Source organism: Diabrotica undecimpunctata, chromosome 4 (genome assembly GCF_040954645.1).
Source record: "Diabrotica undecimpunctata isolate CICGRU chromosome 4, icDiaUnde3, whole genome shotgun sequence".
Taxonomy (NCBI): Eukaryota; Metazoa; Arthropoda; class Insecta; order Coleoptera; family Chrysomelidae; genus Diabrotica; species Diabrotica undecimpunctata.
This window is the reverse complement of record NC_092806.1, coordinates 4,770,458-4,787,105: the sequence shown is the minus strand read 5'-3', so window position 1 is coordinate 4,787,105 and position 16,648 is coordinate 4,770,458. Positions and strand designations below refer to the sequence as shown.

At 35.0% G+C, this 16,648-nt stretch overlaps 1 protein-coding gene across 7 annotated transcripts in view; it reads right to left on the bottom strand.

The window, feature by feature from the left end:
• The window catches only part of LOC140439073 (ral GTPase-activating protein subunit beta), a 52,541-nt gene that overhangs the window by 10,760 nt on the left and 25,133 nt on the right, over nucleotides 1–16,648 (bottom strand). For 5 of the 7 annotated variants that reach the window (XM_072528729.1, XM_072528732.1, XM_072528733.1 and 2 more), the window contains 6 exons: nucleotides 15,575–15,873; nucleotides 15,078–15,284; nucleotides 9,610–9,711; nucleotides 6,394–6,534; nucleotides 3,881–4,062; nucleotides 626–973 (listed from right to left, as the gene is read on the bottom strand). In XM_072528729.1, coding sequence (XP_072384830.1) covers nucleotides 626–973; nucleotides 3,881–4,062; nucleotides 6,394–6,534; nucleotides 9,610–9,711; nucleotides 15,078–15,284; nucleotides 15,575–15,873 — 1,279 coding nt within the window. The remainder of the gene's footprint in view (nucleotides 1–625; nucleotides 974–3,880; nucleotides 4,063–6,393; nucleotides 6,535–9,609; nucleotides 9,712–15,077; nucleotides 15,285–15,574; nucleotides 15,874–16,648) is intronic. The other 2 variants (XM_072528731.1, XM_072528736.1) reach the window with 1 other exon arrangement.

The following is a 16,648-nucleotide window of genomic DNA, read 5'->3' as shown; positions in this document are numbered from 1 at the left end:
TTAAATACACCTTCGTATTTTACACATAAAGATAAATTTGTCTCTATTTTTCTGCGTTTTCACTAATATAAATTGTAACATAATGTAGCAGTGAATCGCTTGTTTTAATAAGTCACTATAAAGATTTGTTAGTTTGAATTTCACATCTGGTACTTACTAATTTGGTAGCAGTTTTCAGAATAGAAGAAAAAATATTTCAAAACATCTTATGTGTGTGAGATTAGAACAAGGTTTGTGCTCACAGGTAAACAACAGAAAACTCTTCGAAGCAGGTGATTCACCGAGGGGCCTAGAAGACGTTACAAGTCCGACATCGTTACAATATCTTCACCAAATCACAATATGATCTATTTAGTTTCTGATAATTTTTCTTTCGATATCCTGTGACGACTTTCAGGTGTATAGCATTCTATGTTACAGTTTATAAAGGATTTATGATTGCAATTTATCATTCGTGTACAAATTCGACCAATTTTTCTCTTCCAAATTTGCTTTGAAATTATCTTTGTAAGAAGTATTTCATGTTTTCGACGGCAGTTTTTTACGTGACTTTAAACATGACAAAATATAATAACTTATGATAAAAACTTTTAAAACTAGTACATATACTATCAAAATTACGTACCTTATCGTTTCCGAGGGGTTCCTCGAGAAGAGCCAACATTACAGATCCTTCAGTAACGAAGTACCTAAACTTTTCCACTGCTGCTGACTGATCATTGCAAGTATTTGGCCACGAGTTGCAATGTTTTAACAACGACAATTCGTCCAACAAGGAAGATATCGACTCGGGGCCACATTCACTAGGAAAATAGAAGACTTGTTCTAGAACACAGGTCAGAAGACTTTCGGCCGCATCTCGCACTCTCATAGAGGCCGGCTTCAGATCTTTTTCTTCTTTCATTTTGATCGGCTCGCCGGGTTTTCCGATCGACTTGGTACCTGATATTCCCAACTCAGCAACTTCCAACACCTATAAATAAATAATTATTGGGTACATTTGTGAAGGATTTAAACTTTTTCTTGAATTACGATATCTGCTTAGCAGATGTTAGCTATCATGTTGACGATTATCACTATCTAGACAGACCAAGCCCAATTTTATTTCGGAGAACTTTCCGACCAATTAACCTGTGACTTACATCTCGATTTTAACGTTTTTCATTAACGAGGAGGGCCACCCTTCACACACACTTCAACCTCTTTATTAATATCATTTCAATTCTTTCTTTAAGAGAGTAAATCATTGTTCTGAAGTTATTTTCTTGGAGCAATTACCAAAATTTCAGTATTTGTATGAAAAACTTTTTTTACTGATTACAATTATCTCTGAACGACCTAACAAGTAAAACTGTATTGATACACTAAATTCAAATAGCTTTCATACACAAAGCCAAATTCATAACTGTTTTAAACATTTTACACTCTCTAATAAAAGAACAAACTGGAACAGATATAGAGAAGAAATAAGAACATCCATCAATCTAAACTTGCCTCTTAAAAGTGATAGTGACATAGAAAATGCAGTTGCTCACTTAACTACAGTTATTCAGCAAGCTGCTTGGACGTCCACCCCAGAAATTTTTTACAAAGACAACTCCGAGTCCTATCCTGCACACATAAATACACTCATATTGGAAAAAAGAAAACTGCGAAAGATATGGCAGCTCAGTAGGCATCCAGAAGATAAAACAAATCTGAATAGAGCTTGCAGACTACTCAAAAGAAAACTGATCCAACATAAAGACAGTGGAATCAACAAATATTTAAAGAATCTCTTACCTGCAGATGATACAAACTATTCGCTGTGGAAACTAACAAAAAAACTTCACAACGAACAAATGAATATGCCAATCAGGAAACAAAATGGCACTTGGGCTAAAACTGACATAGATAAAGCATATACTTTTGCAAATCATCTATGCGAGGTATTTCAACCGCATCAGAGGGAAGTCTCAGTTGAAGAAGAACAAGCTATCCATGAAGTCGTAAATGCACCATATCAAATGGCTCCACCTATTAAACCTGTTAAGAAATCTGAAATCAAAGAAATAATTGATAATCTGGAAATTAAAAAGTCACCTGGATATGACTTAATATCTAGTTTAGTACTAAAAAATCTACCCAACGAAGGCGTAAGTTTAATTACTTATCTATTTAATTCAATATTAAAAACAGGTTATTTTCCACTCCAATGGAAAGTTGCTCAAATTGTTCTGATTCCAAAACCTAATAAGGATCACACGGAAGTATCCTCATACCGCCCTATTAGCTTATTGCCTATTATATCCAAAGTATTTGAACGGCTTTTTCTGAGAAGACTGGAGCTTATTTTATACGACAGTAATGTTTTACCGAATTATCAGTTTGGGTTTAGGAAACAACATGGTACTATCGAGCAAATTCATAGGGTGGTAAAGACTATCAGAAATTCGCTTGAACAAAAAAATTACTGTACTGCTGCATTTCTAAATGTCTCTCAAGCATTCGACAAAGTTTGGCATGTAGGTCTTATCTCCAAAATTAAATCTATATTTCCTCATCCCATAAGTTCACTTTTAAGATCCTACCTGACAGATCGATTCTTTCAAGTCAAAAGAGGTGGGGAAATCACTAACCTGTTTCCAATTTGTTCCGGAGTCACACAAGGAAGCATACTAGGACCCACCCTCTACTTAATATACACATCAGATCTCCCAACGACGACCAATACAACAATCGCTACATATGCCGATGACACAGTTATCATGGCTTGAAATTCTACAGCAGCTGAAGCAGCCCAGGTATTACAAAATCACCTACTTAAACTAGAGAGCTGGCTTAAGCTGTGGCGAGTCCAAGTTAACAGTTTAAAATCAACACAAATAACGTTTACTTTAAAAAAAGGTGTCGCGCCACCAGTTTCTATAAACAACACTCCACTACCAGTTAATACCGTCGTTAAATACTTAGGAATCCATTTGGATAGAAAACTTAATTGGGGCATCCACATCTGGAAGAAACGCCTTCAACTCAGCTTAATCTACAGGAAAATGTATTGGTACATGAGTCGAAAATAAAATCTTAGCCTGGAGAACAAACTTCTGATAAATAAATGTATTTTAAAACCGGTATGGCAATATGCAGCACAAATCTGGGGCACAGCAAGTAATACCAACATACAAAAATTTCAACGTTTCCAATCGAAAGTACTGCGCCAGATCTGTAATGCACCTTGGTATATCACGAACCACAGATTACACCACGATTTACAGCTACCAACAGTTTGCGAAGCAATATCTGCTGTAAACTCTGTATACAAGAACAGACTATCCTGCCATCCAAATCCGCTGGCCACGGATCTGCTCAACATTTCACACGTAAGAAGATTAAAACGACCAGACCCTTTGGACCTCTAGTAAATCAGGAAAAATAGAGCATAGTGTTATGGTGCGGTGAAAAGTTTCTATTCTGGTGTTTTCTAAATCTTTCCTTAATTTGTCTTTTTAGCCTTGTATTTCTCATATGTGTGTCAGTGATGTTTACCTGTATTAAACTCTGTTTGTTAAGTGAAAGTTTAAATTAATTGATATATCATAGATTATATTTATATTATATTTTACCTGGGTGCTCGTCACTGGGCAGCTTCCCACTATGTTATTGTACATAAATTATACATATTGCTTATTGTTTATAATGAGACAGATTGCAATAAACATTGGATGTTAAATAAAAAAAAACAAAGATACACTAAATCGTTAAAATGTTGAGGAATTTTTGCTTAAAAAAAGATATTTTAGAATGTTTTTAAAAGAGTAGCAAAAAAAAGAAGACTGTGGAATTCCATTGAAATTGTGTTAACATAATTTCCAATCGCCATTTAAAAGTTTCATATACTTACGGTTGTTAGACAGTCCTTATCCCGTAACAAATACGGGTGCTCTAATAGCCATACTGAACAGCACTGGAAAGCAGCTACTATAGTTGAATGGAGATCCTTTGAATGAGCCGGAGGAGGTCTCGAGCATTGCGAAATTATATAATCGCAAAGCCATTTAACAGCTCTTTTACACTCCATGGCATCTACAAGAAATTAATGCTCATTTTTGACAATATTTGACCGATTTAGTTGGAAAAAAAAATATTTAAATGATTATTTATGTATATGTAAATTTTATACTGCTGGACAAAAAATGTTGGTCACTCATTTTACAAATCCACAAGTTACAGCATTAATTTACGAAATATAGTAGAAATAATGACAGTAGCCGTATAGAAATGACATATGAACACTAGAAATTAACCTAATCTCAACAAAATACCTCGTTTCCGATGGTAATCAAAATAAAATAGAAAGCTTACTTACATTAAAGTTTACAACACACCAAAAACTTACAATAACGAAACTAAACCACTATAAAGAAAACAACGACGAATCATCATCAGTGGCATTACAGCTTGTTATGAGCCAAAGCCTTTTTCAGAACAATCTTGATACTTTTCATCTTCCCACTGGTCCTCTTTGGTCGAAAATTTTTCTGATCGTTGCATCTTCATCTCGCCTAGTTACATGTCCTATCCATCGAAGGCGTGCTAATTTAATACATTTTACAACGTCAAGTTCCCCAAAACTTCTGTATAACTCAAAGTTGTGGCGCCTACGCCACAAACCCTGTTCTTGGACTCCTCCAAATATTTTCCTTAGAATTTTTCTTTCGAAACGTTTACGCAATTCTTGGTCATTCTGTGTAAGTGACCACGTTTCTGACCCGTATGTTAACACTGGCCTTATGAGTTAACAACGTAAACAACGACGAATACTGTTAAATTTTCTCTTCAAAGGCGGAAGCCGGCTTCTACGGACTGAAAAAGCAGATATAAAGATTTATTACAAAACAAAGAAAAGAAATGAGTGAACTAGCGAAAATCTTACTGAATTATTTAAGGCCAGCTAAGATCGAATTCACCAAAGTTGTTCATCTTAGCATTGGAAAATGTACTAAAACACCTGGATAGGGAGGAAAAATGTTTAAACATTACGTCTGGTCATTTGATGTTTGCGGATGATATGGTATTATTAAACATGGAGAGTTATGTCTCATTAAACATTGCATGCCAACACTTTCATCTTCCAAAATCAATTCTACATAATATTTGATGTTCCAATGGGCTTCTCACTCTTTCCACTAATTGCCAGTATCTTTATGGAAGACTTCGAGACCCGAGCACTATTAACATCAATTCTCAAAACCATATATTGGAAGATATATGGTTTTGGTTTTTATATATTGGAAGACCGAACAAATTGGAAAAAAGTTGTACAGTCAGCCAAGACCCACCCAGGGTTGTAGCGCTACGTGATGATGATGATGATATGTTAACGATACATTCGGTCCCACGGCAAGGATACTTTGGTATCTTTTCAAACAAATCTGAATGGTATACATCCTAGTATCCAGTTCACAATGGAGATGGAAACTGATTCATCCCTATCATTTCTCGACGTTATCATAAGAAAAAACCAATCCCAAGGTTTTTATCACTCTGTTTACCGCAAACCCACCCATACGATGATGCAAATAGGGCATCACATCAATAGGAGCATCCACAGGCAATATCCCACTTAATCTCAACCCAAAGACTCAGACCCTCATCATACGAAAGCTTTTCTTCCTTACATCAAAGGTGATACTGAAAAAACCCGATAAAATCCTTAAATCAACAGGAATAAAGTCAATATTTAACAAAAACTTTCATATCTTGTCTGGTCAGTCAAAGACAACATTCCAATAAACAACATCAAGTTTATGAAATTCCTTGTGCAGACTGGCCCCGATCTTACATACGCCAAACCAATCATAGAATCCAAAATAGGATTTATGAACATTCCATTTCTGTTCGCAATTCCGATTCAATTTCAGCTCTAGGCCAACACCACCTTCACACAGGTGACAAAATTAATTTTGAAAACTCTAGAACCATAGACCCATCGGTCCAAGACATCCGAGAAGCCATATAGAATGGAAAACTGCCGAATTGTCTAAATAAGAGAGATGTCGGCACCCGGTTGATTCTGAATACCGACATTAGTGACAGAACAAAAATTGCTGATGTGGAACGTATGAGACTCAAGTGACAATTGCTACGGCATGTTGCTTGCAAAAACCCTGAAAAATGGACGCAGAGAATAACAAACTGGCGATCAAAAGAGGAGTGTGCAAACCGCAGAAAAGGTGGACGGAATCCTACCCGAACATGTAATCGCCTCTATAAAAGAGATCAAAGAAGCATTAGAGAATCGGAAGAACCGAAAGTCCCAAGGTCTGGACATAATTCCAAACGAACTGTTATGGTGTTATGTTAAGCATTGTGGACTAATTAGAATTAACTATATGATTCAGTTACATAACTTACCTGATCCTTTGATGTGAATACGAGCCAACCCAGACAATAGTTCTAAAGCTGCAAGAGAGACGTTTAAGTCCGTTTTCCACGACGATATCAAACGGTGGCAAACCAGGTATGTAGCTCTTACAAACAAAGCATGAGCTGAATCTAAAAATGAGGTATTAATATTACATAGGGACGTTGATTTTTGAGTTCATAGTTTCTTCTTATTATTCTGTCATCAAAAAAAAATCTGGTTTGTGCTGTTGTACTATCATTAGTATTACCCACTGTATAAATCCAGTAATATATACGGGATTTATATCCCGTATAAATACGTAATGTTGAAACTTATTCCTGTGCCAATTGCATTTTTAACCGTTTCCAGTAACTAGTATCGATGCACACTAGACCAGGGGGACCGACGGCTTTACTCGTACGCTCTGGCTTAAAAGACTGCTGAGCTACGGCTGCCATGGTCGCAAATGTCACATTATCTACTGTTGTTCATATTGTTTTATATTTCTAACTGTAAAGTGTCACGATTGTTAAAGCCACACTTCTGTTTCGTAAGCAATAAAGTGATTTTAATAATCCAATCAACGAATCAGAATAAACGCAGACTTTGTCCAGTAAAGATGTGCCGTTCATATCATTATCATGGAGCATAGTCCAGAACTGCTATGATGAGCTTGAGTGACATCGTGTCCCCTTGTCTAACACCTCTATTCAATGGGAACTCGTTAGTTTTTTTCATGAAATTACACTTCTTCTTCTTATCGCGCCGTCTCCTTTCCATCGCGCCTATCCATCTTTTGATGGTTAACGCAGTCAAATGCTTTTCGATAATCAATAAAACATGCATATACATCTACATTCATTTCTCTGCATCGTTGTGTTAACACATTTAAGACAAAAAGAGCTTCTCGTGTTCCCAGTTCATTTCGAAATCCGAATTGAGTGTCACTCACCTGTTATTAAGTCGAGGCTCTTACTTTGGTTGTCTGCAATTAATTTAAGCATTTCGACATTGATATTGTCTGGACCGGGGGTTTTCCGTTCTTCTGAGCTTTTACTGCATAAATAACTTCTTTTGTTATTTTTGGACCTATTTCATTGATTCGATCATCCGTGGATGGCGGTATGAAATTACACACTCTTTGTTGATTTTTTACAGATGTTATAAGTTAAGCGGGTGTATCTGTAATGCAAACGACACTGGCTTAGAGCCCTGATTTTTCCATTCGATTCTTTCGTATCGAAAGCCTTTTGAAAATCAATAAAAACTAGTACTAGTTGACGGTCGTACTTGATGGTTTTCATTATTTTTTTTAAGATTTTTAGCGCTCATTGGTTCCGAAACCTAAGCGAAAATCGGCTTGTTCTATTGGTTAATAGAGGTTCAGTTTATTTTCTAGTGTACAGAGAATTATTTTGGTAAAATACAAATGGGAGAGGAGACTTATAGGTCTATAGTTTTCGTAGGATATCTTTTTTATAGGTTAATATCATTAAAAAGTTTTTTCATTTGCTTGGAATTAAGTTTTTATATAAACGAAAAATTGAATAGGGATTAAATTTTTGTCAAGGATAATCTCTTCTCCAACTTTAATAGCCTCCACTACTACGGGTACTTTCCCATTTTCCATCTTTTTGTCCTTGGTAATCTATGGTACACCTTCTAAACCTTGGTTAGGCACTCTCCCTCTTTTTTCTATCTCTTCGGGTATGCTCTGTGTCGTTAGTTTATCTTAACTTCTTCTTCTTCTTCTTACGGTGCCTATCCGTTCCGGATGTTGGCGATCAACATGGCTATCCTAACTTTGCTTGCTGCTATTCTGAATAGTCCGGTTGTCGATGTATTAAACCACTTTCTCAGGCTTTAAAGCCAAGATATTCTTCTTCTCCCTGGTCCTCTCTTTCCAAATACCTTGCGCTGAAGAATGAGTTGCAACAAGCCGTATCTCTGTTCATTCCTCATAACATGGCCAAGATATTCTAGTTTGCGCTCTTTGATGGTGTTAATAATCTCGCAAACTACTTACATTACATTAAAAAGAACCTTCATCTGCTTCCAAATACTACAGATCCTTTTCCTTGTTAGTTTTTTGTAATATAGAAGAAAATTTATATTTTTTCTTCATGTATTATAATATAACAAAAACAACGCTCTTACCTGAACGAGAGCACATTTACTCTTAATAGTGAGACTACTGATGATAAAATTTTTTTAATAATGAAATTATGCGATGAAAATATCTGTAACATGATGACAAATATTTCAAAGTGGTGTCAAAACTACGAAACAAAATCTGTTATTAGCTTACAAAGGTGGGAGGAATGACAAAACAATTGTGTATTAATAATATGTGAGTAAAATGGAGGCGAGTTAATGCTTAGATAATTCTGAATCTGTTGGAAAAGTTTTTTACAATATTTTATACACGTCATCAACACGTTTCTACTTTGTCAATTGCTCAGAAATTCTTTATTAATAATTTTAGAGCAATTTTGGCTTATTATCGAATGCTTATAAAGAAAACTGTTAAATATACGTTGATAGTTAGTATAGGAAGGTTATTGTGTAATTATGAGTTATGTCCATGTCATGCTTGTACGCGAGAGCATGTTGATTCTATTAAAAGAAGTTATCCATCAATAATGAGTTTATTAAAGGCATTTATCAACTAAATATTCAAAAGGTTATAGACCCAGGAGACTGTTTGGTAAATAGCTGGAGTAAAAATCAAGTAAAAGTGATTACGTGCAAGGATTTTTGCTGGTCAACAATTTTACGTTCTCACAGGAGAGAATTTCAACAGTTGGCAATTTCGAGGTAAGACCTTATTAAATGAAAAGAAAGTATTATCAGATTGAAAGACCCATCAGACAGAGAAAATTTTACAGATGATGATGCAAAAGCAAAGTAGATTACAGTTCTGTAAAATCCTTTTACGTAGCAAAGTTAAAATCGAGGAGTGTTGGATATAGGTTGGTACTTAGTGTGTAGTAATAGGCTATTGTTCAATTATATCATATTAATACTGATGTCAACGTAAGTGAGATAATGACAATGTAGAAAAAAATGTAGCATGTTGATTCTATTAAAAAAAGTTATCCATCAATAATGAGTTTATTTAAGTAATTTCTAAACTAAATATTAAAAAACAACTCGTCTCCATTTTATTTTCAGTGGGAAAGTTAGTTCAAAGCAAAAAAACAATCTCAATACACAAAACATACCTAAAGGGAGCAATAGTGGATCATAATCATTGGAACCAAATTGATCGGGTGTTGTAGAACGATCACTGCTAGCCATGCTCGCCATACTTGCTGTGTCAGAAGCTATACAAGCCAAAATTCAAGCCAATACAAAAACGTATACGGTAGAAAAATAAAAATAATAATAAGTGTACTTTTCCAAATGTTATAGTATAAAATTATCGTGTGTTTTGTTGCATTAGGTTTATTCATTATTTAATCAACTAGAGACTTTGCAAAATACATCTTATAAATAACAAAATTGTGCTGAAACTGAATATTTTCATCAATATGTTTGTTTTTGTTTTATGTATTTTATCTTTGGTGCGTCTAAGGAAGTGAAAATGTAGGATCAAGGCTAGGTAAAGGTTTACAATCGGCTTCCCTTCTGTTTTCGGGGTGGAAATTTTGCTTGGGAACTGATTTGTTTCCACTCTATTGAAACATTTGCACCTTTTGAATTCCCACGACCAGGAGCTTTATTATTTTTCATACGTTTCAGAGCTGCTATTATTTCTTCTACCATACTCCATTACTTGATGGAAATTCATTTTAAATAACAATAAAACTTCCACAAAATTTATTATAATATCTTATCACTACAACTGTTTCGGCAGAGTGCCTTTCTCAAGTGATCTATTTTTGGATGTGTTTATACTTCATCTAATTTACTTACTGTTGTACGTCATCCGCGTCATAGCCAGTGAGGTCACATGATACCAACACGAAATATTTAGGCGGTAGGTGTGTTCTTTTTTAGAATCACAATAATATTTAAAGATTTCTATTAATGTTAACTTAAAGAAATACACAATAGTATGTTTCATTTAATTTGTATAAATGCATTATAAACCGTTTTTCTGAAGAACATTTGTTCGGAACACACTGTAACTGTAATCGAACGAAGGTGATATGTTGGCATAAATTGGTAACACTTATTTGACAGTTGCGGTGTTGACACTTTTTGTATTTTATTATTTTGAATTTTAAAGTGAATACCTCTTGTTTTATATTTTTAACTATTTAATAAAATCTGTTCTTTTTAGAACAAAATTAGTGTTTTATTTAAAAAATGTCACGTAAGAATTTAAATAGTCGTTGTAAAGAGATGGTAGCTTCTTTGATTCATTATTTTGAACAGGAACGTGATAATAACTGCCCCATTCTACCCTTGACTGCTGTTTCCAGTCTTTACGAAATAGGTTGAGGAGGGGAGAACTGTTGGTCTCAAGTCTCAACTATCTAAAGTTGGTCATTCAGAATTATGTCTGTATTTTTTAATTTGTTAATTTCCATAGATTCTAATAATGATAGTTAAGGCCTTTATTTCGGATGTGAAGAATTTGAAATTCGTCATTCTTCTTCTTTAAGTGCCATCTCCGCGACGAAGGTTGGCAATCATATGGCTATTCTGACCTTCGAGGCAGCTGCTCTGAACAATTGCATTGAGCTGCAACCAAACCACTCTTTCAGGTTCTTCAACCCGAAAACGCGTCTTCTTCCTACGCTTCTCCTACCCTCTACTTTTCCTTGAATTATGAGTCTCAATACGTCATTAAAAGAATGATTATGATCTAGAAGGTGAAGTGCGTATGTAGAATCTGTTCTCCCGTTATTGAAAGTCCTTTTATGTTCTGCTATTCATTTATTAAAATTTCTACCAGTTTGACCAATGTAAGGTTTTGGACAGTCGCCACATTTAATATATTTTCAGATATTTCAACAGGCTTTGGGTCTATCTTCGGTTCTGAATCTACTCCATCGGTTCTCAATAAAGACGAAGAGTATAAAGGAAGACAATCTTTTAGAGAGAAAAGTCAATCACTCATGCTTTCCAGTGCATAAAATGGCGCTATCTAGAACAAATTACAGAAACTTGTTTCTGGAAGATTAAGGTATTTTCTAACGTTGAAGCATTGGAAAAACTAGAACAGAGGAGACAGTTCTTAAGGAAAAAGTAGGACAAAAACAGAGTATTTGTAATGTTTAAATAAATATAAATACAACTTTAGATAGTGAAAAAAGACAAAATTAATTGCAAGTAATGTGGTAATTGTATTTAAACTATTACAAAGATTTTCTCTAACGTAAAACACATAAGGGATACTTTAACATTTGGAAAATCTCATGCTAACAGTATACAATGAATAACGAAAACTTTTTAAAAAAGATTCACTGTATATTCCGTGCTACTTTACATGAATATATGCTTTTGAACGGTTGAACAAAATGTGAGCAAGGTTTTCTTTGCCTATCACAATTCATGAAACTTTTAGTACAAAAAAGACTAAAAAATATTTATTTTACTATTTATTAATGAAAATATCGTCTTTACCTCGTGTATCTATTAAAAATTATGAAAAATTATGGATTCTAATCGTTTTTTCGAGATTATAAAGAAAGTTTTCGGTAATTTTAAGCTTTGTTAATTAACTTACGACTTAAGTTTTTCTTGAGCATGTTTCTCTATTCCATATAAATAAATCAAAGTGTGTGTGCTATAGCATCGGCATTTTTTATTCGTTTGAAAAATCTCTCGATGTAATTATGTATGGAATATAAACGGTCAAATTTTCCATGGTTCTGACGCATAAATTAAACTGAATTTGATCGATGGCGTCGGTTTTGTTGGCTTTGTGACATATTTGCATAGATCTACGACTTAAGAAAACCCTACAAGAATGAATCTAATGGGGTCAAATCGGATGATCTCGGTGGACATTTCACATCACCTCGTGCTCGTGCAGAATGTCTAATGTAGCATATGTTGTGTTACACATAGCGTCGTCTTATTAAAACTACATGTCGTTGGTGTCATTATCATCCAATTCAGGACAAAATAAGTTGATAATCAACGTCGTTATCAAAGAAATATGGACTGGTGACTCTATCAGCCCAAAATCCGCAGCAAATAGTGATTTTTTCGGGATGTATTGGAAGCTAAAAAAATAATAAAGCACCAGGAACGGACGGAATTTCGGCAGAATTATTAAAGCATGGAGGATCCGAACTCTGGGAAAGAATCCATTACCTAATAACATTAATATGGATGAAGGAGCAAATGCCAGAGGAATGGACAGTTGGCCTCATACAGCCAATATATAAAAAAGGAGATAAGAGGGAATGCCAGAATTATAGGCCAATTACATTGCTAAATGTAATATACAAAATTCTTTCTGGTATAATCTACAATAGATTATTAGAATACTCCGAAAATATAATTGGTGATTATCAAAATGGATTCAGACCAAATAGAGCCACTACAGATAACATATTCATACTAAGAACGATACAAGAAAAAGCTTATGAATACGACATAGACCTATATAATATGTATATAGACTTTAAACAAGCTTTTGATAGTGTGAAAAGAGACAAAATGCTGGAAGACCTTCGTAATCTAGGTATACCTAAGAAATACATCAGCCTCATAAAAATGACATTGCAGGGTTCAAAAGCAGCAGTCAGAGTAGATGGAGAACTGACTCCCTTGTTTAACATCAACATGGGAGTAAGACAGGGAGATGCCCTATCAACCATGCTATTCAACCTAGTTCTTGAGGCAGTCATCAGAAAAACCAATATAACCGGCCATATAAACACCAAATCAGTACAAATTACTGCATATGCAGACGATGTAGCCATCATTAGTAGGAATAAGCCACGACTAATGGAAGTGTTCAAACAAATTGATCCTGAAGCAAGAAAAAGAGGTCTCAAAATAAACGAAGCAAAAACGAAGTATATGACAGTCAAAAGAATAACTGACAATGAAAATAATATCACAATAGACAACTATACTATCGAACGAGTGGATGCCTTTACATATCTCGGCACAGAAATCAATCAGAATAACTCCGTAAGTAGCGAAATTAATGCACGTATTTCCAGCGGGAATCGTACATACTATGCTAATAAAAGATTGATGACATCGAAATTATTAGACAAAAGAACCAAAATGACTATCTACAGAACACTGATTAGACCCGTAGTAACCTATGGATGTGAAACTTGGGTAATGACGAAAAAAGATGAAGCCCAACTCAGTACATTCGAGAGAAAAATACTGAGGAAAGTATATGGCCCGGTACAAGAGGAAGATGGCACATGGAGAATCAGGAGAAACGACGAGGTTAATGAGTTAAATGAAGGTTATGACATTGTAAGATTTGTGAAAAGTCAAAGACTGTCATGGCTGGGACATGTGCAGAGACAAAACGATGAAAAAACAACAAAGAAAATGTTACAATGGAAGCCCATAGGAAGGCGAAAAAAAAGGAAGGCCCAGAACGAGATGGTTGGATGACGTGGAAGACGACCTGAAAACAATGAACATAAGACAATGAAGAAGAAGGGCACAAGAGAGATCTGAATGGAAGGACATAGCCAGACAGGCAAAGACCCATCCAGGGTTATGATGCCAAAAGAAGAAGAAGAATTGGAAGCTATTGGATCTCATCTGGATTGGTATCCTACCAAATTAAACAATCCTGTTTGTTCACGTACCCAGTCAACCAAAAATAGGCTTCATCGCTATGATCGTTTATCTTCAGCTCCTGGAACAGTTGAATTTTGTAAGAATGCAAATCAGTGTCACTTTTCCCATCTTCGTGTGAACTTCGCTCTTTCACCTTTTACGTGGCTCTTATTTTGGTCGTTTGCCTTACTTTTTAGCATCCAGCATCCCCACTATATGAGCTACAATCTTACATAAGTGAATACCAAAGAATACCAGTCCGCAATTCCAATTCTATCTGCTCTGGTCCAGCATCATCTGTCATAAGACAGACTTCCATAACTATAAGTCCTGTTCGTTTTTATAAAAAAAAAGATTATCAGCCAATCCATTGAGATCGAAATACGCCCTGACTGTTTTAATAAAAGTGATCACGACACCCGATTACCTTCAATATGGATACTCCTCCTCAGCAAAATAAATTAATGTCCATTTACTCCAACTTTACACCAGCCACCTCGCATCTAAACATCACGTCAACAAACCAAGTTACCATGGACAGTAGCAGGTTAAAATAGCAGGGGGGCAGTAAATGAAAATAGTGAATTGTGTAGTAGTGAAGTGATTAGTCTCAGTAAACTGTCCCAGGATAGAAATCCTGATAAAGACTCCAAAGAGGAAGTCGAAAGCTCGTCGTAGCAAAATTCGACGCGGTCCAACCCGGAACTAAGTATAATATTAATTTCTCTTCTAATATTAATTTACTTATCAGTTCAATTCGTGAATCTAAAACTCTAGAAGAGAAACTAAAACAGTCAGTAGAATAGAGAAACACGCTACGTATATGTTATAACAAAATACGTCTTCTTTACGAAGACGTGTCTAATTCTTTTTATATCAGGCTCCTTTTAAGTAAAGTCAATTCAAATATATGAAAACTTGTTTCTTTATACGAAAAGTTGCTCAGTGTACCAATAAAACGTTGTTCTCTTACCTGAACTCAGAAGATTAGAACCTTCGGTGGAAGCCAGAGTAACTTGCTCGACTTTTTCAAAAATAGCCGAATCTTGCACACAGAGGAAAAGACCTCCTAAGAGCATATGCGTATTTTGAGGATCTGATTCGATTTGTAGAGCATTCATCAACAGATTCATTAATTTAGGTTTTAGTTGAAGGAATGTGACCGGTTTTTCGTTAGAACCTGGAAAGAGTATTTGAATTTATTTAATTAAGCGCAAAGATTTATCTGTGTTGGTCTACTGTGGATGTACATAAAATTATAGTGGTAATTATCAAGAAGTTCTTTCGACAACACGTATGTATCCACTTCTCCAGCAACTAGATAATGGTCAGAATATATTTATATCACTTCTTCAGTATCTTCTACTTATATTTTACGGTTAATAAAATAACGGTGAATAAAATAAAAATAGCTTTAAAGATAGAGAACCAGGTAAAATACTTTAAAAAACAATTAGCCAATTAACTTACCTGTGTTGATTAATTCTTTAATGATAACACTCTGAAAATGTAGCGGCAACACCAACATGGACAGCAAGAGCTGGATGGACGACTTCCTGAGCTCTATCTTGTTTATATTGTTGCTTAACCTCAAATCTTTTTCCGGTAGCACTACTTCGAGCGCCGATATAAACGCCGGCATTAGGATTCTAACACCGTCCAAGTCTAAATGGAATAAGTTCGCCGAATTGATTAGAATTGCCGCCATGCATTCTCCGCATTCTCTATTAGATGGTACTTTCAAACCGTGAAGTAGTGCCAAATAAAATCTAAAATGTTAATCTTTAATAATATGCTGTTAATTTACTAAAAAATGTCGTAAAATTAAACGATCGATGAATCATGTCCGAGAAATATTTTGTGTAGAAAGAAATTGGTTATTTAAATGCAAAATCCACCAAGAGCATATTCAATTACAGCTTAATCTCGAACCAGACACCAGAGTCATCTCATTTACCAACTTTCTTGTCTCGAATGTAATAAGCAGTATATAGGACAAACATAGCAGTGGTTAAAACAAAGAATAACGCAACACAAAAGTAATTTGCAAAACAGAAAAATTCTTGTGCAGTAGCACACCATTCCAACACAACAGGTCACACGTTTTATTATGTTCAAACCTTGTTAGTTTGTAGTTGTTATTTTCTTGAAATATACGTTACGAACCAACAAAATTTTATTCAAACAAAATATTCATTTTTATAACCCGCTTTCGACTGTAAATATTGTAATTGGCGCAGTTGGCAATAGGATTTTGCGAAATTGCAGCGTTCTCTAGTTAACCTTGCCGGATTATATACATTTTTTATTTACACATTTAAATACAGAAAGATCCTACCCCTTTTTAGCTATTACCACCCCGATCGGAAATTCTCGGCATCTTGTTGGCGAAAGAGACAGGTATTTCCAGTTCTGCACAAGCATTGGAGGAGGGGTAACGATTCACTGTGTTTGAAGGGCATGATCCATTCGGATTAAAGCCAGAGACGGTAATTTATATGTTAATCTCTCGAAAAATCCTTAAATTCTACAGTTACACCAAGT